The 21,847-nt window shown below is 40.4% G+C and overlaps 1 protein-coding gene across 12 annotated transcripts in view; it reads left to right on the top strand.

The window, feature by feature from the left end:
- cacna1aa (calcium channel, voltage-dependent, P/Q type, alpha 1A subunit, a) overlaps positions 1-21,052 on the top strand; it is a 147,211-nt gene extending 126,159 nt beyond the window's left edge. For 10 of the 12 annotated variants that reach the window (XM_070542057.1, XM_070542055.1, XM_070542051.1 and 7 more), the window contains 4 exons: positions 2,281-2,394; positions 12,254-12,467; positions 12,565-12,806; positions 15,869-21,052. In XM_070542057.1, coding sequence (XP_070398158.1) covers positions 2,281-2,394; positions 12,254-12,467; positions 12,565-12,806; positions 15,869-16,672 — 1,374 coding nt within the window. In that variant the 3' untranslated portion in view covers positions 16,673-21,052. The remainder of the gene's footprint in view (positions 1-2,280; positions 2,395-12,253; positions 12,468-12,564; positions 12,807-15,868) is intronic. The other 2 variants (XM_070542060.1, XM_070542058.1) reach the window with 2 other exon arrangements.
- The last annotated feature ends 795 nt before the right edge of the window (positions 21,053-21,847 follow it).

Here is a 21,847-nt window from a genome sequence, read left to right as displayed (position 1 = left end):
TCTTTCTAGATTTCTAAGCTACATTGTTATTGCACCAGACTAGAGGTAAACTGATTGATCATTCAGAAAGTTGATGATCTAGGTGGATATTTCCTGTTAAAAAATAAATAAAATGTATTAATTGGTCCCTGCTGAGCATATTTAGCTAACTGAAACGTAGGTACATTTTTGAGCATGTTCGTCAACGCATTTCTCCAAAGCAGACTCTTAAAAGTGAGGAACACTGAAAAATCTTTTAAATCTTATTCCTGATCATAATTGGCCATTCTGGGTATTTCATGCAGGGGGTCCCCATAATGTTGTCTGTTCTGATGGAAAATAGATGATGAAACGCTAGGATTTGAAAAGCCTGACAGATCTACGTCACACTGTAACTTAACATTCACGGACTCACCCATCTTGATTATAACGGAGTAGACGCTGCTCTTTCCTGGATGCTAAGACATAGAGAACGTCTTGGCTTGTAGAAGCTAACCGTTAAAATTAGCAACTCTACCACACAACAGAACTCCTCCAGGCTTGTGTATTTGTGGAGATAAAACATCAATGTTGCAAGCTACTGGTAGAGTCACGTTGGTGTTATCCAATTTAAGGCATTCAAATCCTGCCGTCGAAGCTTAACTCTGATGTGGCACACTTCTAGTTCCTGTAAATGGTGCACTGGTGTTTTTTTGTTTGTTTTTTCCCCCAAAGTATGACTTACAAGGCATTCATTCCTACTGGAAACCACTGCAAATGTATTGATAAAATTAACGTTCCACACTTTAAGGAGCAAGTCACCCCCAAATTTACTTTTTTTTGTTGCTGATAAACTATTTAAACAATTGTCTAATTGTGCTGCAGACACGTGTAGTCAATAATTTGGCACTTCTGTGCATCTTAGTTAAAATTTAAATATTCAGCCTAAAACTGTCAGTGTTGCGCTGTCGTCAGGTAAAAACTATGCACTGTATTTTAATTTAAATCTGCCACCGCTATTGGCTAAGAGGTATGCTATGATGTTAACTGGTACATTATGATGTCACAATGTTGTTGTGAGCCTGTGTGTGTATTTGTTAGCTGCTCTGCTGTGTCGGTCTGCCAGGCAACAGCATTTGTTGCATTTTTCAAACATGAAGTGGGAGTGGAAAGACTCTGGTAGGGGGTGACTTGCTCTTTAAAGAAATTTGACTGAATTGTTATGCTGCCCTATAAAAGAACAGGAAATGGGGACAATAAACGCTTTAGGGAATCATTAGAAGTATTGTTTTTTGAGAAAATATGAATAATTTTATTCTTGAAACTGCAACCACAGCAAGTTTTTTAAAAAATTGTAGCACATGTAAGAAAATGTAGTGGTTGGTTTCAATAAATCTCAGACAGGAACAGTTTTTGCAGTATGAATATTAAACTTTTGATGTTCATGCAAACATAATGGCTTTGTAATTCAGTCATCGCCTACCTAAAAAGCTATTTAAAAAATGCATTGGTCATTAAAAAATCTTACAGTTCTTGGACTGAACATTTTTTTTTCTTTTGATATTTTCATGCAGAAACATTCAAGCTCTTTTTAATGAAGATAACATCCTTCAACAAATTAGAATCTCCCTCAGTTTCTCTTTTCTTGCAGCTCATTTTATAATGATTTATAATAATTTAAAATAAAAAGGAGCTTTGTTTGGAGTTTACATCCAGTACATAAAATAGCTTAAAAAGAATTCACAATGGATGAACTTAAAGTGACGGTGTGTATTTTCCCTGGCAATAGGGGGCAGTATATACATAAATCATTGCAAGCAAGCAGTATTTTTGTGCTTGAGTAAGACCTTACCAATGGATGCCCATTAGGGTCAACAATCCCTGGGAGCGCACCCTTCAGCAAATTGACAAGCGCATCAGACTTTCTTTCATCTCTGGCAACGAGTGAAGAGGTAAATGTGTAAAACAACAACAGTTATGAACCATTTGTTACAAATTAGGAAATGCATTTTGTCCTCTTGTGCTCCTGTAAATGGAAACACGGAGTTGCCCAGAGACTTAGACCCGATTGCATGTATATTATACCTTATTTTTATGGCTACATATTATGAAGCCGCCAATATTTTTCAACAACTGGGCATCATTTCATTCATTTTCAACAACATTTTGATGGATATTTCCAAAGACTAACAGTAAAAACTACACATTGTCTCTTTAATAGGTGCTCACTCTTTACATGACAAAGTTGTCCACATGTCCCCTCATTGTCAGTGCTCATGACAGCCAGTCAAACCATCTCCTGCTCTCCTGCTCTGTTTGCAGACGGTAGAGATGAAGGAGATGGGGCAGGATGGTAACACGGATACTGAGCACTTTCCACCAATGGAAGGCCACGGCAGGGCCGCTTCCATGCCTCGCCTACCAGGCGACAACCAAGTGAGCAGCATTATCATCTCTCCAGTGCCTTTGTGTTTCCCCTTCCGTGTCTGTGCTTTGTCTCGTTCTGTTCCATGTTGTCATATTTTGAAAGTCTGATTTGTTGCTACGGTTACTTGAGCTGAGATTGCAGACAGTTAAAGGTGGCCATTGACAAATTACTGTTACTTGTTTCCATTCTGCATTAAGATTTAAGTTTACAATAAAAGAAAAAACAGTGCACATGGCTACCTGTCACGACAATCTCATCCTAGCATGGCTACATTTCTGGCTGAAACATGAATATGTTTTGTCAACATGTGGCTTCTAAGCTAGGATTGCAGCTAGCAAAGTCAGACCCTCTGTTCAGTTTTTTTTTTCTTGTTTCTACAGATTCTTTTTACAGTGCATCAGGTTCATTGTAGGTTAAAAATAAACAAAAATTCTGAGATAAATCCTTGAAATAAAATTCATGTTACAAGTACATCTGATTTTAAAAAGTCTTAAAATAAAAATTCATAATTAAAGGCATATATTTATGAGAACAACCAAACACCCACATTTCAAGAGGAAACAAGATAGCGCTAAACACCAGATGCTGTTTTCTAGGTCCAAACATCTTTTGGTGTTCGTGACTTCAAATGGTGATTTTCTTTTTGGGACTCTGGTAATTAAAGTGGAAGCAGCCGGCTGTTTCTCCTTCTCTGATGTTATTGAGCTGAGAACCTCTCACACCAGTAGTGTTCTGTTGCTAAATACTGTTGTAATGAATGTATTTATGTTGTAATTACTGTTGTGTAATGAATGGAGGACCCAGGGAAGTGCAGCAGTTTGGGAAATACATTAAAATTATTTTAGAAAATAATTTTTAAAAAGGCGTAACATTTGAAAAAAGAACCACTTCAATAATTTTTCCAGGTTTTTTATCTTAACAATATTTTTATAGCAATGTTATGTTAGAACGTTGTTATGAAACAAAGATTTTAATATAGTTTAACTTCCCAATTTACCATCGCGGCTTTAAGTCGTAAAATTCACAATGAAAAAACGACATGTTGAAAAAACAAAAATTAAAGAAAAGACTTATTTGAGAAAAACTGTAAATATATGTTGTTCTTTGTCAAAGTAAGCATCAGTCAAACTTCAGGCATTAATCATATCTATTTAGATTTTAGTAATGTGTAAATTATTGAATTTACTGTATTAGAAAATATAGTTTTGTGGCTTTCTCACATCAGAGATTTGGCTTTTTTTGGAAACGTAGGATATTCTCAGAATATTGTATTATTGTTTGTCCCATCCCTCAGGTCTGTTTATTCTTAATCTACAAGGAATACGGCCCTGTGTATCCTTTCCCCTGCATGAATGATTTTACCTGCGATTGTTTTGTTTTCCATCTCACACGTTCATCCATCTTACATTGTTTCACATCTCGGTGAGTGCTCTGGTTGTCATTAACACACAAAGCCTTTATAAACACCTACACCGATCTCTGCCTCACACTTTATTTAATTTCTCCTTTTGTCGGGACCCTGGTGGATTTATTTGTGATTTTACTCAAATGTTTCTTCCTTCCAGTCAAAGGTTTCTGCTATTCTGAGGGCTTTCTCTAAATAAGAAATGGAGAGCATCTATGATGCCAAATGCCACAGACGTGTGCTTGTCTGTGTGTGTGAGAATGTGTATGTACTTAGCAGTTATTTTCGGTAATCTCAATGTTGTCTCATGCTAGTCCTGTCAGTCTGCTGCCTTTTTAAAATCACTGTTCAGTGTCCCAGCATCATCGTGCCTGTTGTTGATTTATGTTTTGTGCTGTCTATGAAATATCCAAAGCACATATTTGAACCTGAACTTCTACAAATCGGAGTCAACAGTTATATTTGTGTTTAGTTGAACAGTTATGTGCTTTAGTTATTTGTTTTAGCATGTCTGTGAGGTGCAGTTGTGATGCTCACTACCCTTGTTTTCTTTTTGTGGTGTTTCTTTTCACCATCACAACTGCTTTGGTTTCTAATCAGACCTTCCTCTGTCCCTTCTCCTTTCCTTGTCCCTCTGTACGCTCTTCATCGTCCATCTTTGATTGCTTTCCAACTAACATTCCATATCTTTTACTTCCTCCTCCGTCTTCTTTTCCCGCCTTGGTTTTATGTCTTTGCTCCACGTGTACCTCTTGTGTGTGTGTGTGTGTGTGTGTGTGTGTGTGTGTGTGTGTGTGTGTGTGTGTGTGTGTGTGTGTGTGTGTGTGTGTGTGTGTGTGTGTGTGTGTGTGTGTGTGTGTGTGTGTGTGTGTGTGTGTGTGTGTGTGTGTGTGTCTGTCTTTGTGCTCATACAGCAGCGGAGGAAAGGGAAGCACCGTGGCAATAACCTCAGTGTATGTACCCTGTCTTGTCTTCTCTCCCTCTCTCTTATTTATACCCTATCATTTCAACATTTTATTTTTTCTCATATGTGCTGTCTTTAATGTTATATCAGTTGAGAAAATGTTTCAGAAATTGGGCTTTTTCAGCATGAAACCATTTCCCAGCTCAGCTTCCAAACTGTTGTCAGTATTTAACAGTACTGGTAAGTTTGGACATGGGTTGACCTCTGCTTGTCCCCTCTCATTACCAAAAAATTTGTCTCCAGACTTTATGACCCTCTGTCTCTCTTCGCTCAGCTGCTGCTGCCAGTTTTTTGTTGCTGTCTGCCCTCATGCCTGTGTGCTAACCTTTAATGATATCAACAGTCCCCATATGTGTCCAAGTCCCCACTCAGTTGCTCAAATGTGCATGTAAGATGTTTGTTGAAGAATGGCTGTGTGGGAGAGGAAGAATTTGATGGAAAGTGGATGGATTTGGGGAAATGTGTATGCTAAATGGATGTTTTAGCCATTTTGAAGTGTGTTTCCGTGTAAAAGTTATAAATAATTGCTATTTTGCCTGAATTGGACAGTTTCATGAGCCAATGGCTAGTCCAAACCGACTAGCTCTAAAATTAAATGTCCCCATGTTCAAAAAAGAGCTTCAATCTCCAAAATATCACATTAGTTCATGAAATGTACTTTTACAGCCAAACTTTCCTGTTAAATGTATTGCAATCTAAAGGGTTTACAAAAAAGAAATAAATAAAAAACAAGGTATTTGTGAGATTTGAGTAATCTTAGGATTGCAGGACATTTGGATCACATTTACAAGTTAAAGCAACAAACACTACTGGCTGAAAGCAGAATTAAAACTGTCATGAACAACTCTGCCTGCTGAAGCTAGTGCTAACAGTGAGCCAAAGCTAACATGAGCTAATGCTAACATGAGCCAACTGATACTAAATTAGCCAAAAGTACAAAGATCCACAGTGTTGGGCTTTTTTTTTTTACTTGCAAGTCCAGCAGCAACAAAGCCAGGTCACCATCAGTCAATGATTTTATAGCCTCCTTCAGCTCCCTCAAACTAGTGTAGGTCACACCGATGTTCACTCTGATTTCAGCTCTTTGCTTTGCCTCTAAAGACCGTACTCTCCTACTTTTATTTCCACTGTAATGCCAACAAAAAAAGCAAAATTTTTCTTCTTCTTAACAGTTGTCCAACTGAAATAACTGCTAGCCTTCATAAGCTAACGGCATATTAAACAACTTTTGCCGTAAAGCAGATTGAGACATCTGCTATGTTTTGGAGTTGGTAAAAATGGTAAATGGCCTGTATTTGATATAGCACCTTCTAGATTCCTGGAACCCCCAAGGCACTTTACAACACCATCAGTCATTCACCCATTCACACCCTGGTGGTAATGAGCTACACTGTAGCCACAGCTGCCTTGGGGCGCACTGACAAGTCTGCCGAGCACAGGCGCCACCAGTCCCTCAGAACACCACCAGCAGGCAAAGAGGGTTAAGTGTCTTGCCCAAGAACACAATGACTGTGACAGACTGAACGGGGCTTGAACCTGCAACCTTCCGATTACATGGTGAGCACTTAACTCCTGTGCCACCATCACCCGAATGTGGCTGGTAAAATTCTTTAACTTTATTAAATCAAGGATTGACAGTAACGACACGAATATTCATTCAGCAGCACTTCTCAGGGACTCACTTGGAACATTCTTCTGCACCTCTATAAATACACAAGCACTATACTGCCACCCATGTTTCAGACTACAACAACCTACCACTTAATATTGTGGCTGCACTAAGGCTCTGTTCCTAACAACGGGCTATTCACAAACATTTTACACAGTAACTCTTTACACAGAAACACATTTCAATGTAGCCAAAGTATCTTTTTAACAAATTAACATTTGAAGTTAGTGTATTTCTTTAAAATCTGGTATTTTTCTCTGTGTACATTCAGGCCATATTTCATCTTTTTTTTTTTTGTCATCTGACCCCAACACTTGGTCAGCTCAGCTGCCAGACATTTTTAACACAGAAGTTAGCTGATTTGAGTTTTGTGCCCATGTCAGAAACCTTCATAGGTTATGTCCTGCTGTCATCCCTCAGAGCTTGTGGGGTTTCAGTACTGCTGAGACAAATTCCCTTACCATTAGAAGGTTCAGGACAACCCCATGCACATGCATGTTTGTAGGACAGGACAATGGAATAGCAAACCATTTTGCAGCCTGGAATGTGCCAATGCTCAGGACATTTTGCTGAAGCTGAAAAAGTTTTGCAAGTTCTTCTGAGTTTTCAGTATTTTAATTAATTAATTTATTTATTTATTTATTTATTTATTTATTTATTTATTTATTTATTTATTTGTGAAGTAAGTCATAGAAGCATGTAAGCATGGCTGTTTGCCAACATTTTCTTTCTTATAATTCGTGTTATTATCTTTAATCAGCGGGTGGTAGATAATGTATAGTGAGCTGTGTTTTATCAGGTATGGACACAGACGTTGGAATTTTTCATCTACTCTTGATTTATTTAGAAAGACAAGTGAACAAGCTCTGCAATGACCAGGTTTGGTTCTAAAGACACTGATTTAGATGGAGAAATCAAGAGTACACACGTAGATTCAGCTTTGTACTAAAAACTGATTTAAGGCCACATTAATAACAAAACAGTTTGTTTATTTTACCTGATGATGCACAGACCGCTCTTTCCCTCTTTCACCAGTAGCTAAACACTAGCTAATGCTAACGTTGAGTAAGCTGCAACAACAGGCGTGTTTCCACTATCTGAACTTCTGTTTAGGTTTACCTGAACTTCCTGGCATGCACATTTCTCCACTTACTCGGCCAATCAAATGAGCCATTTACAGGAACTTTCTGAGTCCTTGCACAAAGGTGGGTACTCTGAAAGGTCTGGAAAAGTAGCGGAACAGAACTTTTGGTTAACCCACTCCTATTGGTTGTAACTCAATAGGAAATTACATCAACAGATGTCATCCAAAACAATTAGTGTTTTTAAAATTAGGAGATTTGCTTGTGAAGCAGACTGGAAGCACAAGCAAATAAGCACTGCTCTTACTGCTATAAATATGTCGTTACTAAACTCCCGACACTGAAAGATGCAGGGAATTTCCCCCACTGTCAGTGCATTTACATGCAGCCAGTAACCCTTTTAAAACCCGAATATTCACAATAACCCGGTTCCGCAGGTCCATGTAAACACCGCCAAAAACCCGGATATGCTCATAACCGGGTTTTTAAAAACCCGGTTACTACACCTGGGGTAACCCTTTTCTAACCCGAATGTTTGGTCATGTAAACGCATATCGGGATATCCCCATCAAAGCGTGTGTTCTGCGCATGCTCTCTTCACAAGGAATCTTGGTCTTTTGTGTAGCGAGACGTCTTGTATGCGCCAGAACACCGGAAGTAAATGACAAGTTGGGAGCAACATGGCGAGTCGCGGCACAGCACCACACTTTTGGAGTGATGAGGAAACTAAAACACAAACAAACGCGGTCACTATCTCTTCCGAACTGGGAAACATGTTGTTGTTTTCACGGATACCGGAACAAGAAGAACCGGAAATGACGCATATTGCGTCTGGACGTAGTCCAGACGTCCTGACGCTACCCCAACGTCCGCATTTAAATCGGGTTATGCAAGTTAGGGATAACTCTTTCTATTTATGCTTGTAAACGGGTTATTCTGATTAACTCAGAAACCCGAATACCGACCTTAACCCGATCATAACCCGGATATTGGCTGCATGTAAACGTAGTCGCAGATATAATTCACAGGGTTTTGTTGTCTCACAGAGTGCATAAAAATGGCACTTCTTCTGGGTCCATTGAACTCCACATTTTTCATCACACTTCTACAAAATAAAGCTTTTAATGTTACTGTGGATATTTTTTGGTGATGATAAGTGACATCACTGCTGAAGCATGCTGACATCTGTGCAAAGACCTGAAATGGCTGAAATTTTATGGAGATAACAGTTGAGAGATTTGGGCCATCTTATCTCCCGGCCAATGTCCCACTTCCAGAAAATACCCTGAAGTTCCGACAATGGAAACGCATTTTTAAAGCAGTAATGCTGACGTAGAACAACTGTAGTCTCAATGTATAAATACATACAGTGGGGCAAAAAAGTATTTAGTCAGCCACCGACTGTGCAAGTTCTCCCACTTAAAATGATGACAGAGGTCAGTAATTTACATCATAGGTACACTTCAACTGTGAGAGACAGAATGTGAAAAAAAATCCATGAATTCACATGGCAGGATTTTTCAAGAATTTATTTGTAAATCAGGGTGGAAAATAAGTATTTGGTCACTTCAAACAAGGAAAATCTCTGGCTCTCACAGACCTGTAACGTCTTCTTTAAGAAGCTTTTCTGTCCTCCACTCGTTACCTGTATTAATGGCACCTGTTTGAACTCATTATCTGTATAAAAGACACCTGTCCACAGCCTCAAACAGTCAGACTCCAAACTCCACTATGGCCAAGACCAAAGAGCTTTCGAAGGACACCAGGACAAGAATTGTAGACCTGCACCAGACTAGGAAGAGTGAATCTACAATAGGCAAGCAGCTTGGTGTGAAAAAATCAACTGTGGGAGCAATTAAAATGGAAGACATACAAGACCACTGATAATCTCCCTCGATCTGGGGCTCCACGCAAGATCTCATCCGGTGGGGTCTAAATGATCATGAGAACAGTGAGCAAGAATCCCAGAACCACATGGGGGGACCTGGTGAATGACCTGCAGAGAGCTGGGACCACAGTAACAAAGGTCACCATCAGTAACACACTACAATGGCAGGGAATCAAATCCTGCAGTGCCAGACGTGTTCCGCTGCTGAAGCCAGTGCATGTCCAGGCCCGTCTGAAGTTTGCCAGAGAGCACATGGATGATACAGCAGAGGATTGGGAGAATGTCATGTGGTCAGATGAAACAAAAGTAGAACTTTTTGGTATAAACTCAACTCGTCGTGTTTGGAGGAAGAAGAATAGGAAGGAAGAGTTGCATCCCAAGAACACCATACCTACTGTGAAGCATGGGGGTGGGAACATCATGTTTTGGGGCTGTTTTTCTGCTAAGGGGACAGGACGACTGATCTGTGTTAAGGACAGAATGAATGGGGCCATGTATCGTGAGATTCTGAGCAAAAACCTCCTTCCATCAGTGAGAGCTTTGAAGATGAAACGTGGCTGCATCTTCCAACACGACAATGATCCCATACACACCGCCCAGGCAACAAAGGAGTGGCTCCGTAAGAAGCATTTGAAAGTCCTGGAGTGGCCTAGCCAGTCTCCAGACCTCAACCCCACAGAAAATCTGTGGAGGGAGTTGAAAGTCTGTGTTGCTCGGCGACAGCCCCAAAACATCACTGCTCTCGAGAAGATCTGCATGGAGGAATGGGCCAAAATACCAGCTACAGTGTGTGCAAACCTGGTAAAGACCTATAGTAATCGTTTGACCTCTGTTATTGCCAACAAAGGTTATGTTACAAAGTATTGAGTTGAATTGTTGTTATTGACCAAATACTTATTTTCCATCCTGATTTACAAATAAATCTTTAAAAATTCTACCATGTGAATTCATGGATTTTTTTCACATTCTGTCTCTCACAGTTGAAGTGTACCTATGATATAAATTACTGACCTCTGTCATCATTTTAAGTGGGATAACTTGCACAATCGGTGGCTGACTAAATACTTTGTTGCCCCACTGTATTTTCATTCATTTTATACACAGTCAGCATATGCATATGGGTACTTTGTAACCATGACAACCATATAAAAATCATGAGGTGCAAACATACCAGTTAACAGACCAGGAAACCACACATCTAGACCCTAGTCAGACTGCTTCTCATGGTCCACTGCCCTGAGTGTTTTAGAGGTTTCCCCGTAACCAAAAACATCAGAGTTGATATGCTGAGCACTTAATTCAGTCATTTAAATTACATGTTAGTTATGGGAAGCTTCTAAAACATACAAGATGTGGGCCTTGAAAACTAGGGTTGGAGATCCATGCACAATACACTTTGGGAAGATTTAAAGTGACAGTGTGGGCAGTAGATACCTAAATAATTGCAAGTACGCAGTATTTTTTGTTGGAGTAAGACCTTACCAACGGATGCCCATTAGGGTCAAAAATCCTTGGGAGTGAAACTTCCAGCAAAATAACAAACACATCAGATTCCCCTTTATCACTTACAATGAGTGGAGAGGTAAATGTGTAAAAGAACAATGTTTATAAATGCTGAAGGTTTTGTAACCATTTGTTACAAATCAGTAAATGTATTCTGTCCTCATGCACTTCCGTAGAAGAAAACCTGGCAACCAATATGGCGTCGCCCAGAGACTTAGACCCGCTCCCATGTATTTTAGACCTACATTCTATGGTTATGAAACCGCCAATATTTTTCAACAATTACGTAACTTTTAATTCATTTACAACAACCTTTCAATGGAAATTTCCAGAGATCAATGGTAAAAAACTACACATTGTCACTTTAAAAGCAAATTTACTCCTCGACCAGGCTTTTCCACCAGACATGTTAGCAAAACGCAGCAGTTAGCCACCATTATATTGGATGGGTGCCTTTCCACTAGATGTGAAGCAATACGTTTTGGAAGCAACCCAGAAGTGTACATGTTGCTTACGTTTCAGTTCTATTTTTCTTGCACCACCTTTTCAAAATGCATCAAGCTCAGCAGTTCAGATGAGGCCAGACAGGAAGGTAAACACGAAAGCTGTGTAAAACATTCAGAAACTTTCAAAATAAGTCACAGGAAGTTACCCAGTTGCTAACTAGTACAAAAAAAGCCGCAAATCTTTTGGATATATGCTGCTGTCTTTCTCTTTATTTATAGAATAGAATAGAATAGAATAGAATAGAATAGAATAGAACAGACTTTAATGATCCCACAGTGGGGAAAATGCACTTGTTACAGCAGTTCATGTGAACTGCCAAAATCCTGCATCATCTTGTAATTTTTCAGTGATTTTTCTATTCAATTTAATTGAAGTTTATTCATATTTTGTGACCTAACAGGACGGTACCACCTCCATGGAACGCTTTCACTGCTGTTTCTTGTCTTAGTAGTAACTGCATCATTGTGGGAAGGGAGCTCTCAGATAAAATGTGTCCATTACGTTTCGCACCGCTTACACATCCAGTGGAAAGCTGGGGTGAGGTCTAAATGATACATTTGTTTTTATAGTAAAGATGGTTTTGCAACAGATTTGACTTTTTGACTGACTACTGTCACCCAGACTATACTGAGTGCAACATTTGTTGGGCATGATTTTGTTGTAGCGTGCAAATTAAACATTTAGGAGATGTTTTGGAGAACATTTATTGAAATGCTTGCATAAAAGCAGACAACATCCCACACGCATGCACACAGTGTCTTATCCGATCACTCCAACAAAGTAAAACGCTGGTTGTCAAAAGAAGCGCCTCTCCCTCCATCTTTTGGTGGTTTCTTTTTCTTTTCTCAGATCATCAACGACAGCAGCCCCATGAAACGGTCCGCTTCGTCTCTGGGCCACAGCAGGTCGGGGCGGGGCCACAGAGATAAAGGAGGGGCAGATGATTACAACATGGATAATGTGATACCTGAGGAGGGCCGACCTTACAGACACGGACACCGCCGTAAAGACCGAAGTCACAGAGCTTCTGAGAGATCCCTGTGTTGCTACAACGATGACACGGGTAGGAGATTTCAACAAAATCATTTAGTTTCTCTTCATAAATGTGATGTGTGGTCATGTTTTTTATTTCTTTACCATGATCTTACCTCTATCACCAGGCTTGGACCAGCCTGGTGACAAGGACAAGGATCGAGGTCGGTCTAAAGACCGTAAGCACCACCACCATCATCACCATCACCACGGCTCTGTGGACAAAGAGCGCTACGTAGCAGAGCGAGGGGGCGAATATGGACACCGGCATTCCCGGGACCAAGAGCACGACCGGGAAAGGGATAGAGAAAGGGATCGGCGCTGGTCACGTTCACCCAGCGAGGGTCGAGAGTGCGTCACACACAGACAGGTGGGCTTCTGTGTACACATGGTATGTAAATGAAAGAGAAAATGGAGGCCCTAATATGGATTAAACATATCTGATGTGTTCTTACCGTGTTTAGTTTCTAATTCCATTTTTGGTTCATTTTATAACACAGGAAAGGTTTTTCTTTACCTTGTTAACGTTTCGGCAAACGCTTGTCGACAAACGCAAAGTCTGCAGTTTAGCAAGGTAAATAAAAACCTTTCTTGTGTTTTAAAAGAACCAAAAATGGAATGGATTAAACATGTTCAGGTTACAGTTCAAGAGCCTTGAATTTTATGGATGTTTTTCCCTGTCATGTTTTTTTCAAACAGTATCAGCTGCATGATACAGGTTTTGAAAGCAGGGGCGTGTCCAGGGGTGGCCTGGGGTAGCACATGCCACCCTTGGAATCTGATTGGCCACTCCACTGAATTTCCTTTAAACAGACTTTTCCACAAAACGCTTGGGGTAAAACAGAAAAAGCATAACCATTGGTGCCACCCATGCACAAAGAAATGCACTACCTGGGCCACCCCATTTTAAAAGATCTGACCATGCCACTGTTTGAAAGGCCTATTGATGCTCAAAGTTCTTAAAGTGATACTCAGCTAGCACACTTCCACTCGTGATGACTAAATGGTAAAAGATTGAGATGAAAGAAGTCCTAATAATAATAATAATAATAATAATGCATTTTATTTCAACAGCGCCTTTCTAAACACTCAAGGACACTTTACAGACAGAGATAAAATACACAACAATAAAAGATAGAACAGCATAAAGCAAACAGATTGCAGCAAAGAGAGTAATTATTGGAATGCTAGACGGAACAGGTGGGTTTTGAGTCCGGTTTTAATGAGAGTGAGGGAGTCAATGTTACGGAGGTCAGGAGGGAGTGAGTTCCAGAGGTGGGGAGCAGAGCGACTGAAGGCCCTGTGACCAGACGGAGAGGTGGGACAGAGAGGTGGATGGAGGAGGAGAACCTGAGGGAACGGGTGGAGGTTGAGGGATGAAGGAGGTCTGAGAGGTACGGGGGAGCTAGGTTATGGATGGCTTTGAATGTATATAGCAGAATTTTGAATTGGATTCTGGAAGTGACTGGGAGCCAGTGGAGCTGCTGAAGAACAGGGGTTATGTGGTGGAAGGAGGGAGTTCTGGTAATGATGCGGGCTGCCGAGTTCTGGAGTAGTTGGGGTTAATGGAGGGATTTGTGAGGAAGACCGAAGAGAAGAGAGTTGCAGTAGTCAATATGGGAAGTGATGAGGCTGTGGACAAGGATGGCGACCGAGTGAGTAGTGAGGGAAGGGCGTAGGCGGTTAATGTTGCGTAGATGGAAGTAGGCAGACCGGGTAATAATTCAGTCTTGACCAGAAAAATACACAATTATTCTCTAAAAAACTGAAGTCACAGTAGATATAATGTTTCTTGGCTTCCAACTTCAAATTAAAGACCATTGTTGTGTTCAAAGTACCAGGAATTCACCCTTTTTACATTTACATAATTGCATTACAAATATTTAATGGGCGTATGTTTGTTTAAAGCCACTCTGTTCAAATCACCAACATCTGAACAAATATGAATGAAAATGTATATTTGTCTTATCTTATCAGCTGCCTTGTCTAAATGTTCTAATTCTGCCAGAGTTCTGTGTCCCACCACTAGGGTATCGTTTTCCAAATATCTCACTTCAAAAAATTTAGACGGAATCCAGCTCATAATCAACCAGACCAAAATTTGAAAAAATCACAGTTGAACACAGATCGGCCACATTTATAGTTTGATTTTTTTTTCAGCAAAGTAAAGGTGATGTGGAGTGAAGCAACACAGAAACAACAAGACTCTGGAAAACTGTTTAAAGAACTAGCGTACTGTCTTCAGTGGCGACCCCAAAATTGCTGCCTTCCTCCCAGGAAGCCCAGTGTTGATAAATCAGATTAATGTTCACTCAAACCATAAATTCATCTTATTTATTCAAGACATAAATGTTAAACCCAATATATATATATATATATATATATATATATATATATACAATTAATACGTAAACAAATAATCAGAATTAAAAAAGTGTGTTTCTGCTGCTCACTATTTTAAAAAATATGTTTATATCTCCATGGTTTTTGTGAAGACAGCAGCAGGTGAATAAAACAAAAAATTTAAATTCTAAAATAAAATTTTGAAATAACATTTCAAATAACTTTAACTGTATTTTTCTAAAATGTTTGTGTTTCTCAAATTTGAATTAAGTGTTTTTGATCTTTTTTTTTATATAAAAAAGAATAAAGGCGCAATTCACTGCATCACCACAGGCTCAACTCTCCCAGTTACCACAAGGACCAATTTGGTGTGCCACCGCAAAATTTTCTTTGGCCCTGTCCTGCCACCCTTACCAAAATTTTCTGGGGGTGCCCCTGACTGTCTTCCGTGACACATGGTTTGAAACTGGCCTTAATATATATATATATATATATATATATATATATATATATATATATATATATATATATATATAATATGAAATGATGCTATACGCAAAATGTAAATATCACAAGATTTGTGGATTGATCTTTCTTCAAAAACTTAGTTTTTACTCCTTGTTGTGGAAGAATTGGATTAATCAGAAAAAAAGACCACAAAGTTATTTCACGAGACCTGTGTATGGCTGTTTTACTGCTGTTATTGCTGATCTGGAAATTCACACTTAAACCTTTTCTTTCTTCTGTCATTTTTTTGGTTTTCTTTCTTCTGCGTGACATGTTGCTTCTCTTTGTATGGTGCTGTTTGGGATTTCATCCTTTTATCCACATCTTCTCTGCTACTGTGATGCTTTTATTTTGGTCTTTTCCTCTTCCATGTACATTACAATTGGTGATTTTCTTCTTACCATTGCTATGGCTCGTTTCCTGTCTCCTCTTGCTTTTCTACTTGATCTCTTCTGTCTTTCTCTCATTCTTTCACTGTCTGTTTCATTCTCCTGTCTTTACCATCTTCTTCTTTATTCTACATGTTTCGTCCTTGAATATGTGGTTTGTTTTTTTTATTTGCTTTATTTCACTTTTTTGTAGGGCAGTAGTTCAGTCAGTGGAAGTCCTGTCCCGTCGACCTCCGGAACCAGTACTCCACGCAGAGGCCGTCGACAGTTGCCTCAGACCCCTGCTACCCCCCGGCCCCATGTAACCTACTCCCCAGTAGTCCGTAAGCCCATACCCACACCTCCTGGCGGCCCGCAGAGCAGACCTCCAGCCCCAGGCTCTCGACACTTTTCTCCAGAACCTTTCCAAGGACAGGGTCCACCTCCAGGTGGAATCCCCGCTGCCCATCATGGCCCTCCCCGCCAGGGTCATCTCCCACCACCGCGCTGGGGAGACTCGGGCAGTGGAGGTGGTTCCATTGAAGGGGATGGCTGCTTCTACAACCAGGAATTCCAGGACTATGACCCGCACCACGAACCACCTGCCTACGAGCCAAGCCCCATGCAGGGTGGAAACCCCCACCCGCATGCCCTGGCCAACCACCCACTGCCACCCCCCACACAACCGCAGCCTCATAACCCCCACCCCCTCCCTCCTCCACAGTCTCACCCCACTAACAACCCCCACTTGCAGCCCACTCGAACCTCCCCAAGGACCGTCCACCACACGTCTCCTCCCACCACTGCCCTGACTGGGCCTGTGCAGAGCCAGGTCCAGCCCGCTGCCGCCCAGCGTCGCCTACCCAATGGCTACCGATCTTCATCACCCTCCACACATCTCCATGGACCCCCACACACTGGGCCCCATAAGGTTCCCCCTCCAGCTGGGCATCCTAGGGGCTCTCGGAAGGGCCTGCATGAACCCTACGGTGAGACAGAGGAAGATGATTGGTGCTAGCCTTTGGGGTTGGGGGAGGGATGTAAGGATGAACACTGATAGTTGGATTTTTAAAAAAAATTGAAAAGCTCTGAGCCAGAGCAGTGACTGCCAAGGGATACCACAACTTTTATTTCTTGTCTGTTCATTGGTTTCCTCACCAACTCCTTTGGCGGTCCCAGGGATGTTTTACCTGGTGAAAGAATAGGTATCAAGATAAGAGAACGAAACAAGTCAGAATCCGGAGAAACAAGAAGTGAATAGACATTTCTTGCATTGTTTTTCCATCCTCTCTTGATGCCAAAAGAGACCAAGCTCATAAATTGCAGATTGTAAGGACAGCAGGAGGAATGATGGACACTACTCTTTGTGTCTTAATTTATGCCTCTGGCAATGAGCTATAGCCACTTACAAGATGTCAAGAGTTGCGACTCGATAAAAGACACTTTATAGTCAGAGACAAAGGAGCAACCTTTTATTTGTTTTTATTTTCTTGCTTTTCTTTTTCAAGGCTAACTTTTGATAAGTTGACTGCAAAGAAAAAAGGAATCCAATCCAACCCTCCCAGCCACCAGTTGAATATTGATGAGTTTTATCATCTGTGTTTTTAAATAAAATACAAAAACTGACAAATAGACACCCCCCCCCCCCCCCCCCCCCCAAAACCACCACCTGTATGAGGTGGGAGGAGCTAAGTGGGGGAGTGTTGACAAAAATCTCTGTCCATTGTGAAAGAAAAGGTGTGTTGATGATGCTTAACACACTCCTGCCAGAGACAAAACACTTCAACCGACCTCAGTCTATAAGAAAAGAAAAAAATAAACTGCGGGGATGGATTTCAGAAACAACAAATAACTGTTTCCTGTAGTATTTCTTCTACTCCTGCAGCCGCTGTTCCCCCCTCCTCCTCCTCTTCTACTTCTTCAAAACATCGAAGCTTGAATCTGCTGTTGCACCCCACACAGCTTCGCTTTTCTTTTCTTTTTTAGACTTGCGAAGTTGTACACCTTATGGAATCCTGCATGAATGATACAAAAGAATACTATAGCAGAAATGAGAATCTACTGTCTCGGGAGGGAATTTTCTCCTCTGCCCTTTCTGTTGTGGTCTGTGGGGGTTTCTCTCTTTTTTATGGAAAAAAAACAACTTTCTGTTTCTCTCTTTGTGCTCTGAATGACATTCCTCTTGCTTCATTTACACAGAAAAATCAAAAGACAGAGGGCTATGGGTAAATTGGATAGTGTGTGTTTATCCGGGGGATGGGCGGGGGGGCTCGGGGACTAAACAATGACTTTTTGCTTGCTCGTCTACTGTTCGTTCTGTGCCAAATGCCTGCCACTGATACAGCTGGAATTGCACAAAATTTTTAGTGAAAGTAACTTTTTTGTAACTAAGGTAATAAAGCGAAAAAGATATAATGGGTAGCAGGGTAAAGTATGGATTTTTTTTTAAATGCGAAGACAGTTGTGACAAATCAGTAAAATCTCAAAGTCTTCCAGGGTTTGGGGTTCAAACAGAAGCATCAGAGAGGAAGAGACTAAGAGAAAGTCGCAGAAAGGAGAGAAACACTTCATCTTTGTATTCTTTCTCACTGAAGGTAATAACGGATAAACTGCTAGAATATATCTGTTTGTAGCGAGCGTGATGATTGTGAGAATGACGCGGTTATTTTCTGTCATGATCTTGTTTCATTTTCAGCTCAGGTAATCTTTTTCCAACCTTGAAGTTGACCATAGTCATGTTGTGAGAGAATAAGCTGGGAATAAATCAAAAATATAGAAGCGTATTTTTAAGTACTTTTTTTAAGCTTATTGGGTGACAGCCCCACAACCTACACAATCAATTAGAAGGTGGCTGGATTGCAACATATTTGGAAAATCTTCCATTGGAAGGCAATCATGACATTGCTACACCTCTTCCTTAGCCTAGAAAACTAGACAGACGGTAGCAGAAGCAAAGTGATTTTGCTTTGCGTGTGGATCTACGCTCCATTGTACCCTCAGCAGCCTTGAAGACTCTTGTGTCTTACCAATCACGGTGCTCTACTGGCTTGCAGGGCCAGTCACAGTGCTCCATCATCTTTGCTGACCTGTCCTGGTCTGCCAACGCCAGAGCTCTGGTTAAAAAGGCTCAGCAGCGGCTGCACTTTCTCCTGGTCTTGAGAAGGTGTGGCCTGGATCAGAAACTGCTGCTGGCTTTTTTTTTTCTTTAGCAGTGTTTAGCGAACTGTCCTGTTGGCTAGCATGTGTAGCTGTGAGCACATCATATTGTTCATTGTCCAACAGCATGCGGAGACGGTTTGAAAGACAGTCGCAGGTTCTGCCTATGACGGAGCTCTGTCTATAGGTCATTGCCAAACTATATACAGAATAGCTTGCCAGGCTGCATCTTCATTCCTAGTTTCCCCACATTCCCAAGATGCTCTTCTTTGCCCTAACCACAACAGTAAGTTCTTTTCAAGATCTTTCCAAGTAAATATACAATCGCACAATGCCCCATACTCCTGCCTCAACTGACTTAGACCCTACCAGGGATGAGCTACTTGCTAAAAGGCCATGTCACAATAAAACACATTGGTAATGGTGAGATAGACTCATGACTTAGACAACAGTCCAATGCAGCCAGCCCTGCTTCAAATTTTCAATGATCAACCATGCCAACGTGTGAAAACTCTAATCTTCCACCTTGCACTGTCCTGGACCCCAATACGCTGCCACTGTGACCTTGCTATGGAAGATCTGTTCAGGTTTTAAAGCCACTGTTGGCTTGTCACACGTAATCAGGAGCTCTCTGCTTTCTAAGTACAAAGATCTTCCTTAGACTATCCCGGTTCTGATTGTTGCTATGGTGGTTTAATAGCAAAGAAGGCCTTATTAGTGTCTTACCAAGCAGACACTCACCACCAATAACCTGCAGGTGGCACTACAAGACAGTGGAACTCCCTACTGCAAAACTACTTGTGATTTATCAGGGTATTAGTGAAGTTAATCTCATTCTCTCACAATTTGGCCACTTCATCTGTGTTTGCTGTATTTAAACACAATGACTGGACTGCCCCTTTTGCACAGTTCAGAAGGGTTGGAGAAATGGTTTCTGGGCATGGAAATCACCAACGTCCTGTATGTGTCACTCCTTTCAATGTATACTGGTGTGTTTCAATGTGTGCCTCAAAAGTCAACACTGGTCATCAACACACACCACAGTCTACCCCAACATCACTGTTGTTTTTGAGTTGACCTGTTTTACCGGAAGGCCTATCACTTGTTGACCAGAGAATGCATTGAAAACAAACAGAAGTGAAACAAACTGCCTATTAGTGTCTTTCCAGCCTTAGTGGGATGTCACAAACAAGTCTTTTTCACACGAAAAATCTGAACGCAGCCAGGTATGTAGCACCTGGTTTTAGTGTATGTGTGAGCATGAGTGAATGTGTTTCTGACTTTGAATTACTTGTTGCTCACTTTGTTTTCTATAATTTATGTCTGGAAATCCATTTTGAAATTTAAACTATTTCTGTCAAATCATTGTAAGTCTGCAAAGATCTGTGTTTATATATGTATGTGTGAGTGTGTGTGTGTGTGTGTGAGTCAACCCCCTGAATGAAACATTTAATGCCTGAACATTCTTTTTCCATCTTTGTGCAAATGCTCCAGTGCAATCCACTAACACGCTAGTAACCACACAAACTTTTCAAAAAGCAATGTAAAGTCGCTACGGGGAAGAAAAAAAAAGTATTATTTTTTTTGTTTGTTGTTTTTATTTTTTAAGTATAAATGATTTTAGAAAATGGAAAAAAAATATATATATATATAGTTCCAGAAGTGCATGTGCTATGTGCATGCCACACCGTGGGTTAAAAGTCATCTTCAGGACTTAAAAGAAAAAGCACATTAATTCAGAGGAAAAAAAAGAAATATAAATAGATAGATGTTTTTAAAAAAACAATGTTTCAGTTTTTTCTTCTATTTTTGAAAACAAAAATTGTAAAAAAAATTTAAAAAATTATCAAAAAAGTGAAAACACTGACGAGGCTTTGGTGAGAGTCAAAGTCTTATTTCTTTCCTTCATTTCCATGGCGTTGAGGCATAACACATCAATGTTCAGGACACCACGAGAAAAAAAAACAGTTTTTACTTTAAAAAAATAAGACACAGGTCAGAAGGTGGTGTGTTGTTCTTTCTACTCGTGTGAGTGTCAGGGGTGCAGGAGCTGGCCAAATCTGTTGATGTACTTGTTCTAACTGGCTGTTGGACCTTTGATCTCTCACTCAGTGCATCTTTTTAGTTCTCTCTCTCTCTCACTCTTTCACACTCTCAGCCAGTCTCACCGCTATTTCTACCAGTGCATTTTGTAATTCCAAACAGAACTCTTCCTAAAGAATAAAAATCCAGAGAGAATGCACACAGATGTGTCTCTTGTCTTGTTTCCATTATTTATCCTCTAGTCTTGTGTTGTTGTTTTGATAGACAGGTTATGCCTTTAAGATGCATTGGCATTGGCACACAGTAAAAGTCTTAAGCCCTCCCTTTTCTTTAATATTTTCCTCCCAAGCAGACAAGTTGTATGTTCATACAGTTTTTAAAATGGTTTAAAGCTGCAGCTGGGATGAGAATCATCCATCCATCGATCCATTTTTGTTCGCTTATCTAGGGTTGGGTCGTGGGGGCAGTAGCCCAGACTTCTTTCCTCAGCCACTTGGGCCATTTCCTGAAGCCTGCAGCACACGAGAGCAAACCGCTGTGCAAACAGCCTCGAATGACCGTTAGCTCAGCAGATACTTTGCTGTGTGCACCTAATTGTTTGAATGCTGCAAAGCATTTAAACTATAGTGATCCTGTTTCTCTTTATAGTTAATTATTCTGCTTCTATACATTTTTTGGAATTTAACTACATCCACAATTCTTCAACAATTTACACAATTTTGGTATCAAAACGTTCAGCTCGTTCAGCTTATGCCGGCAATGACTTTTGTAATTACAATATTTTATACTTTTTGAGATATTCAGCTTTTTCTGCGATTTTTGGTCCCATTGAAATGAATGGGATTGCTCAATTTTCTGCTAAATCCCATCACTTTTTTGAACTCTTTTTAGGTTTACTTTAACTAAAGACTTCATTCAAGTTTCAACAAACTCACAAGACTTTCAGCTATTACTAGTTAAAACATATTTTTGACATCTATTACAGTTTTTCTAA

The sequence above is a fragment of the Nothobranchius furzeri genome, chromosome 12 (genome assembly GCF_043380555.1).
Source record: "Nothobranchius furzeri strain GRZ-AD chromosome 12, NfurGRZ-RIMD1, whole genome shotgun sequence".
NCBI classification, from domain to species: Eukaryota; Metazoa; Chordata; class Actinopteri; order Cyprinodontiformes; family Nothobranchiidae; genus Nothobranchius; species Nothobranchius furzeri.
This window is presented reverse-complemented; position numbering and strand designations above follow the sequence as displayed.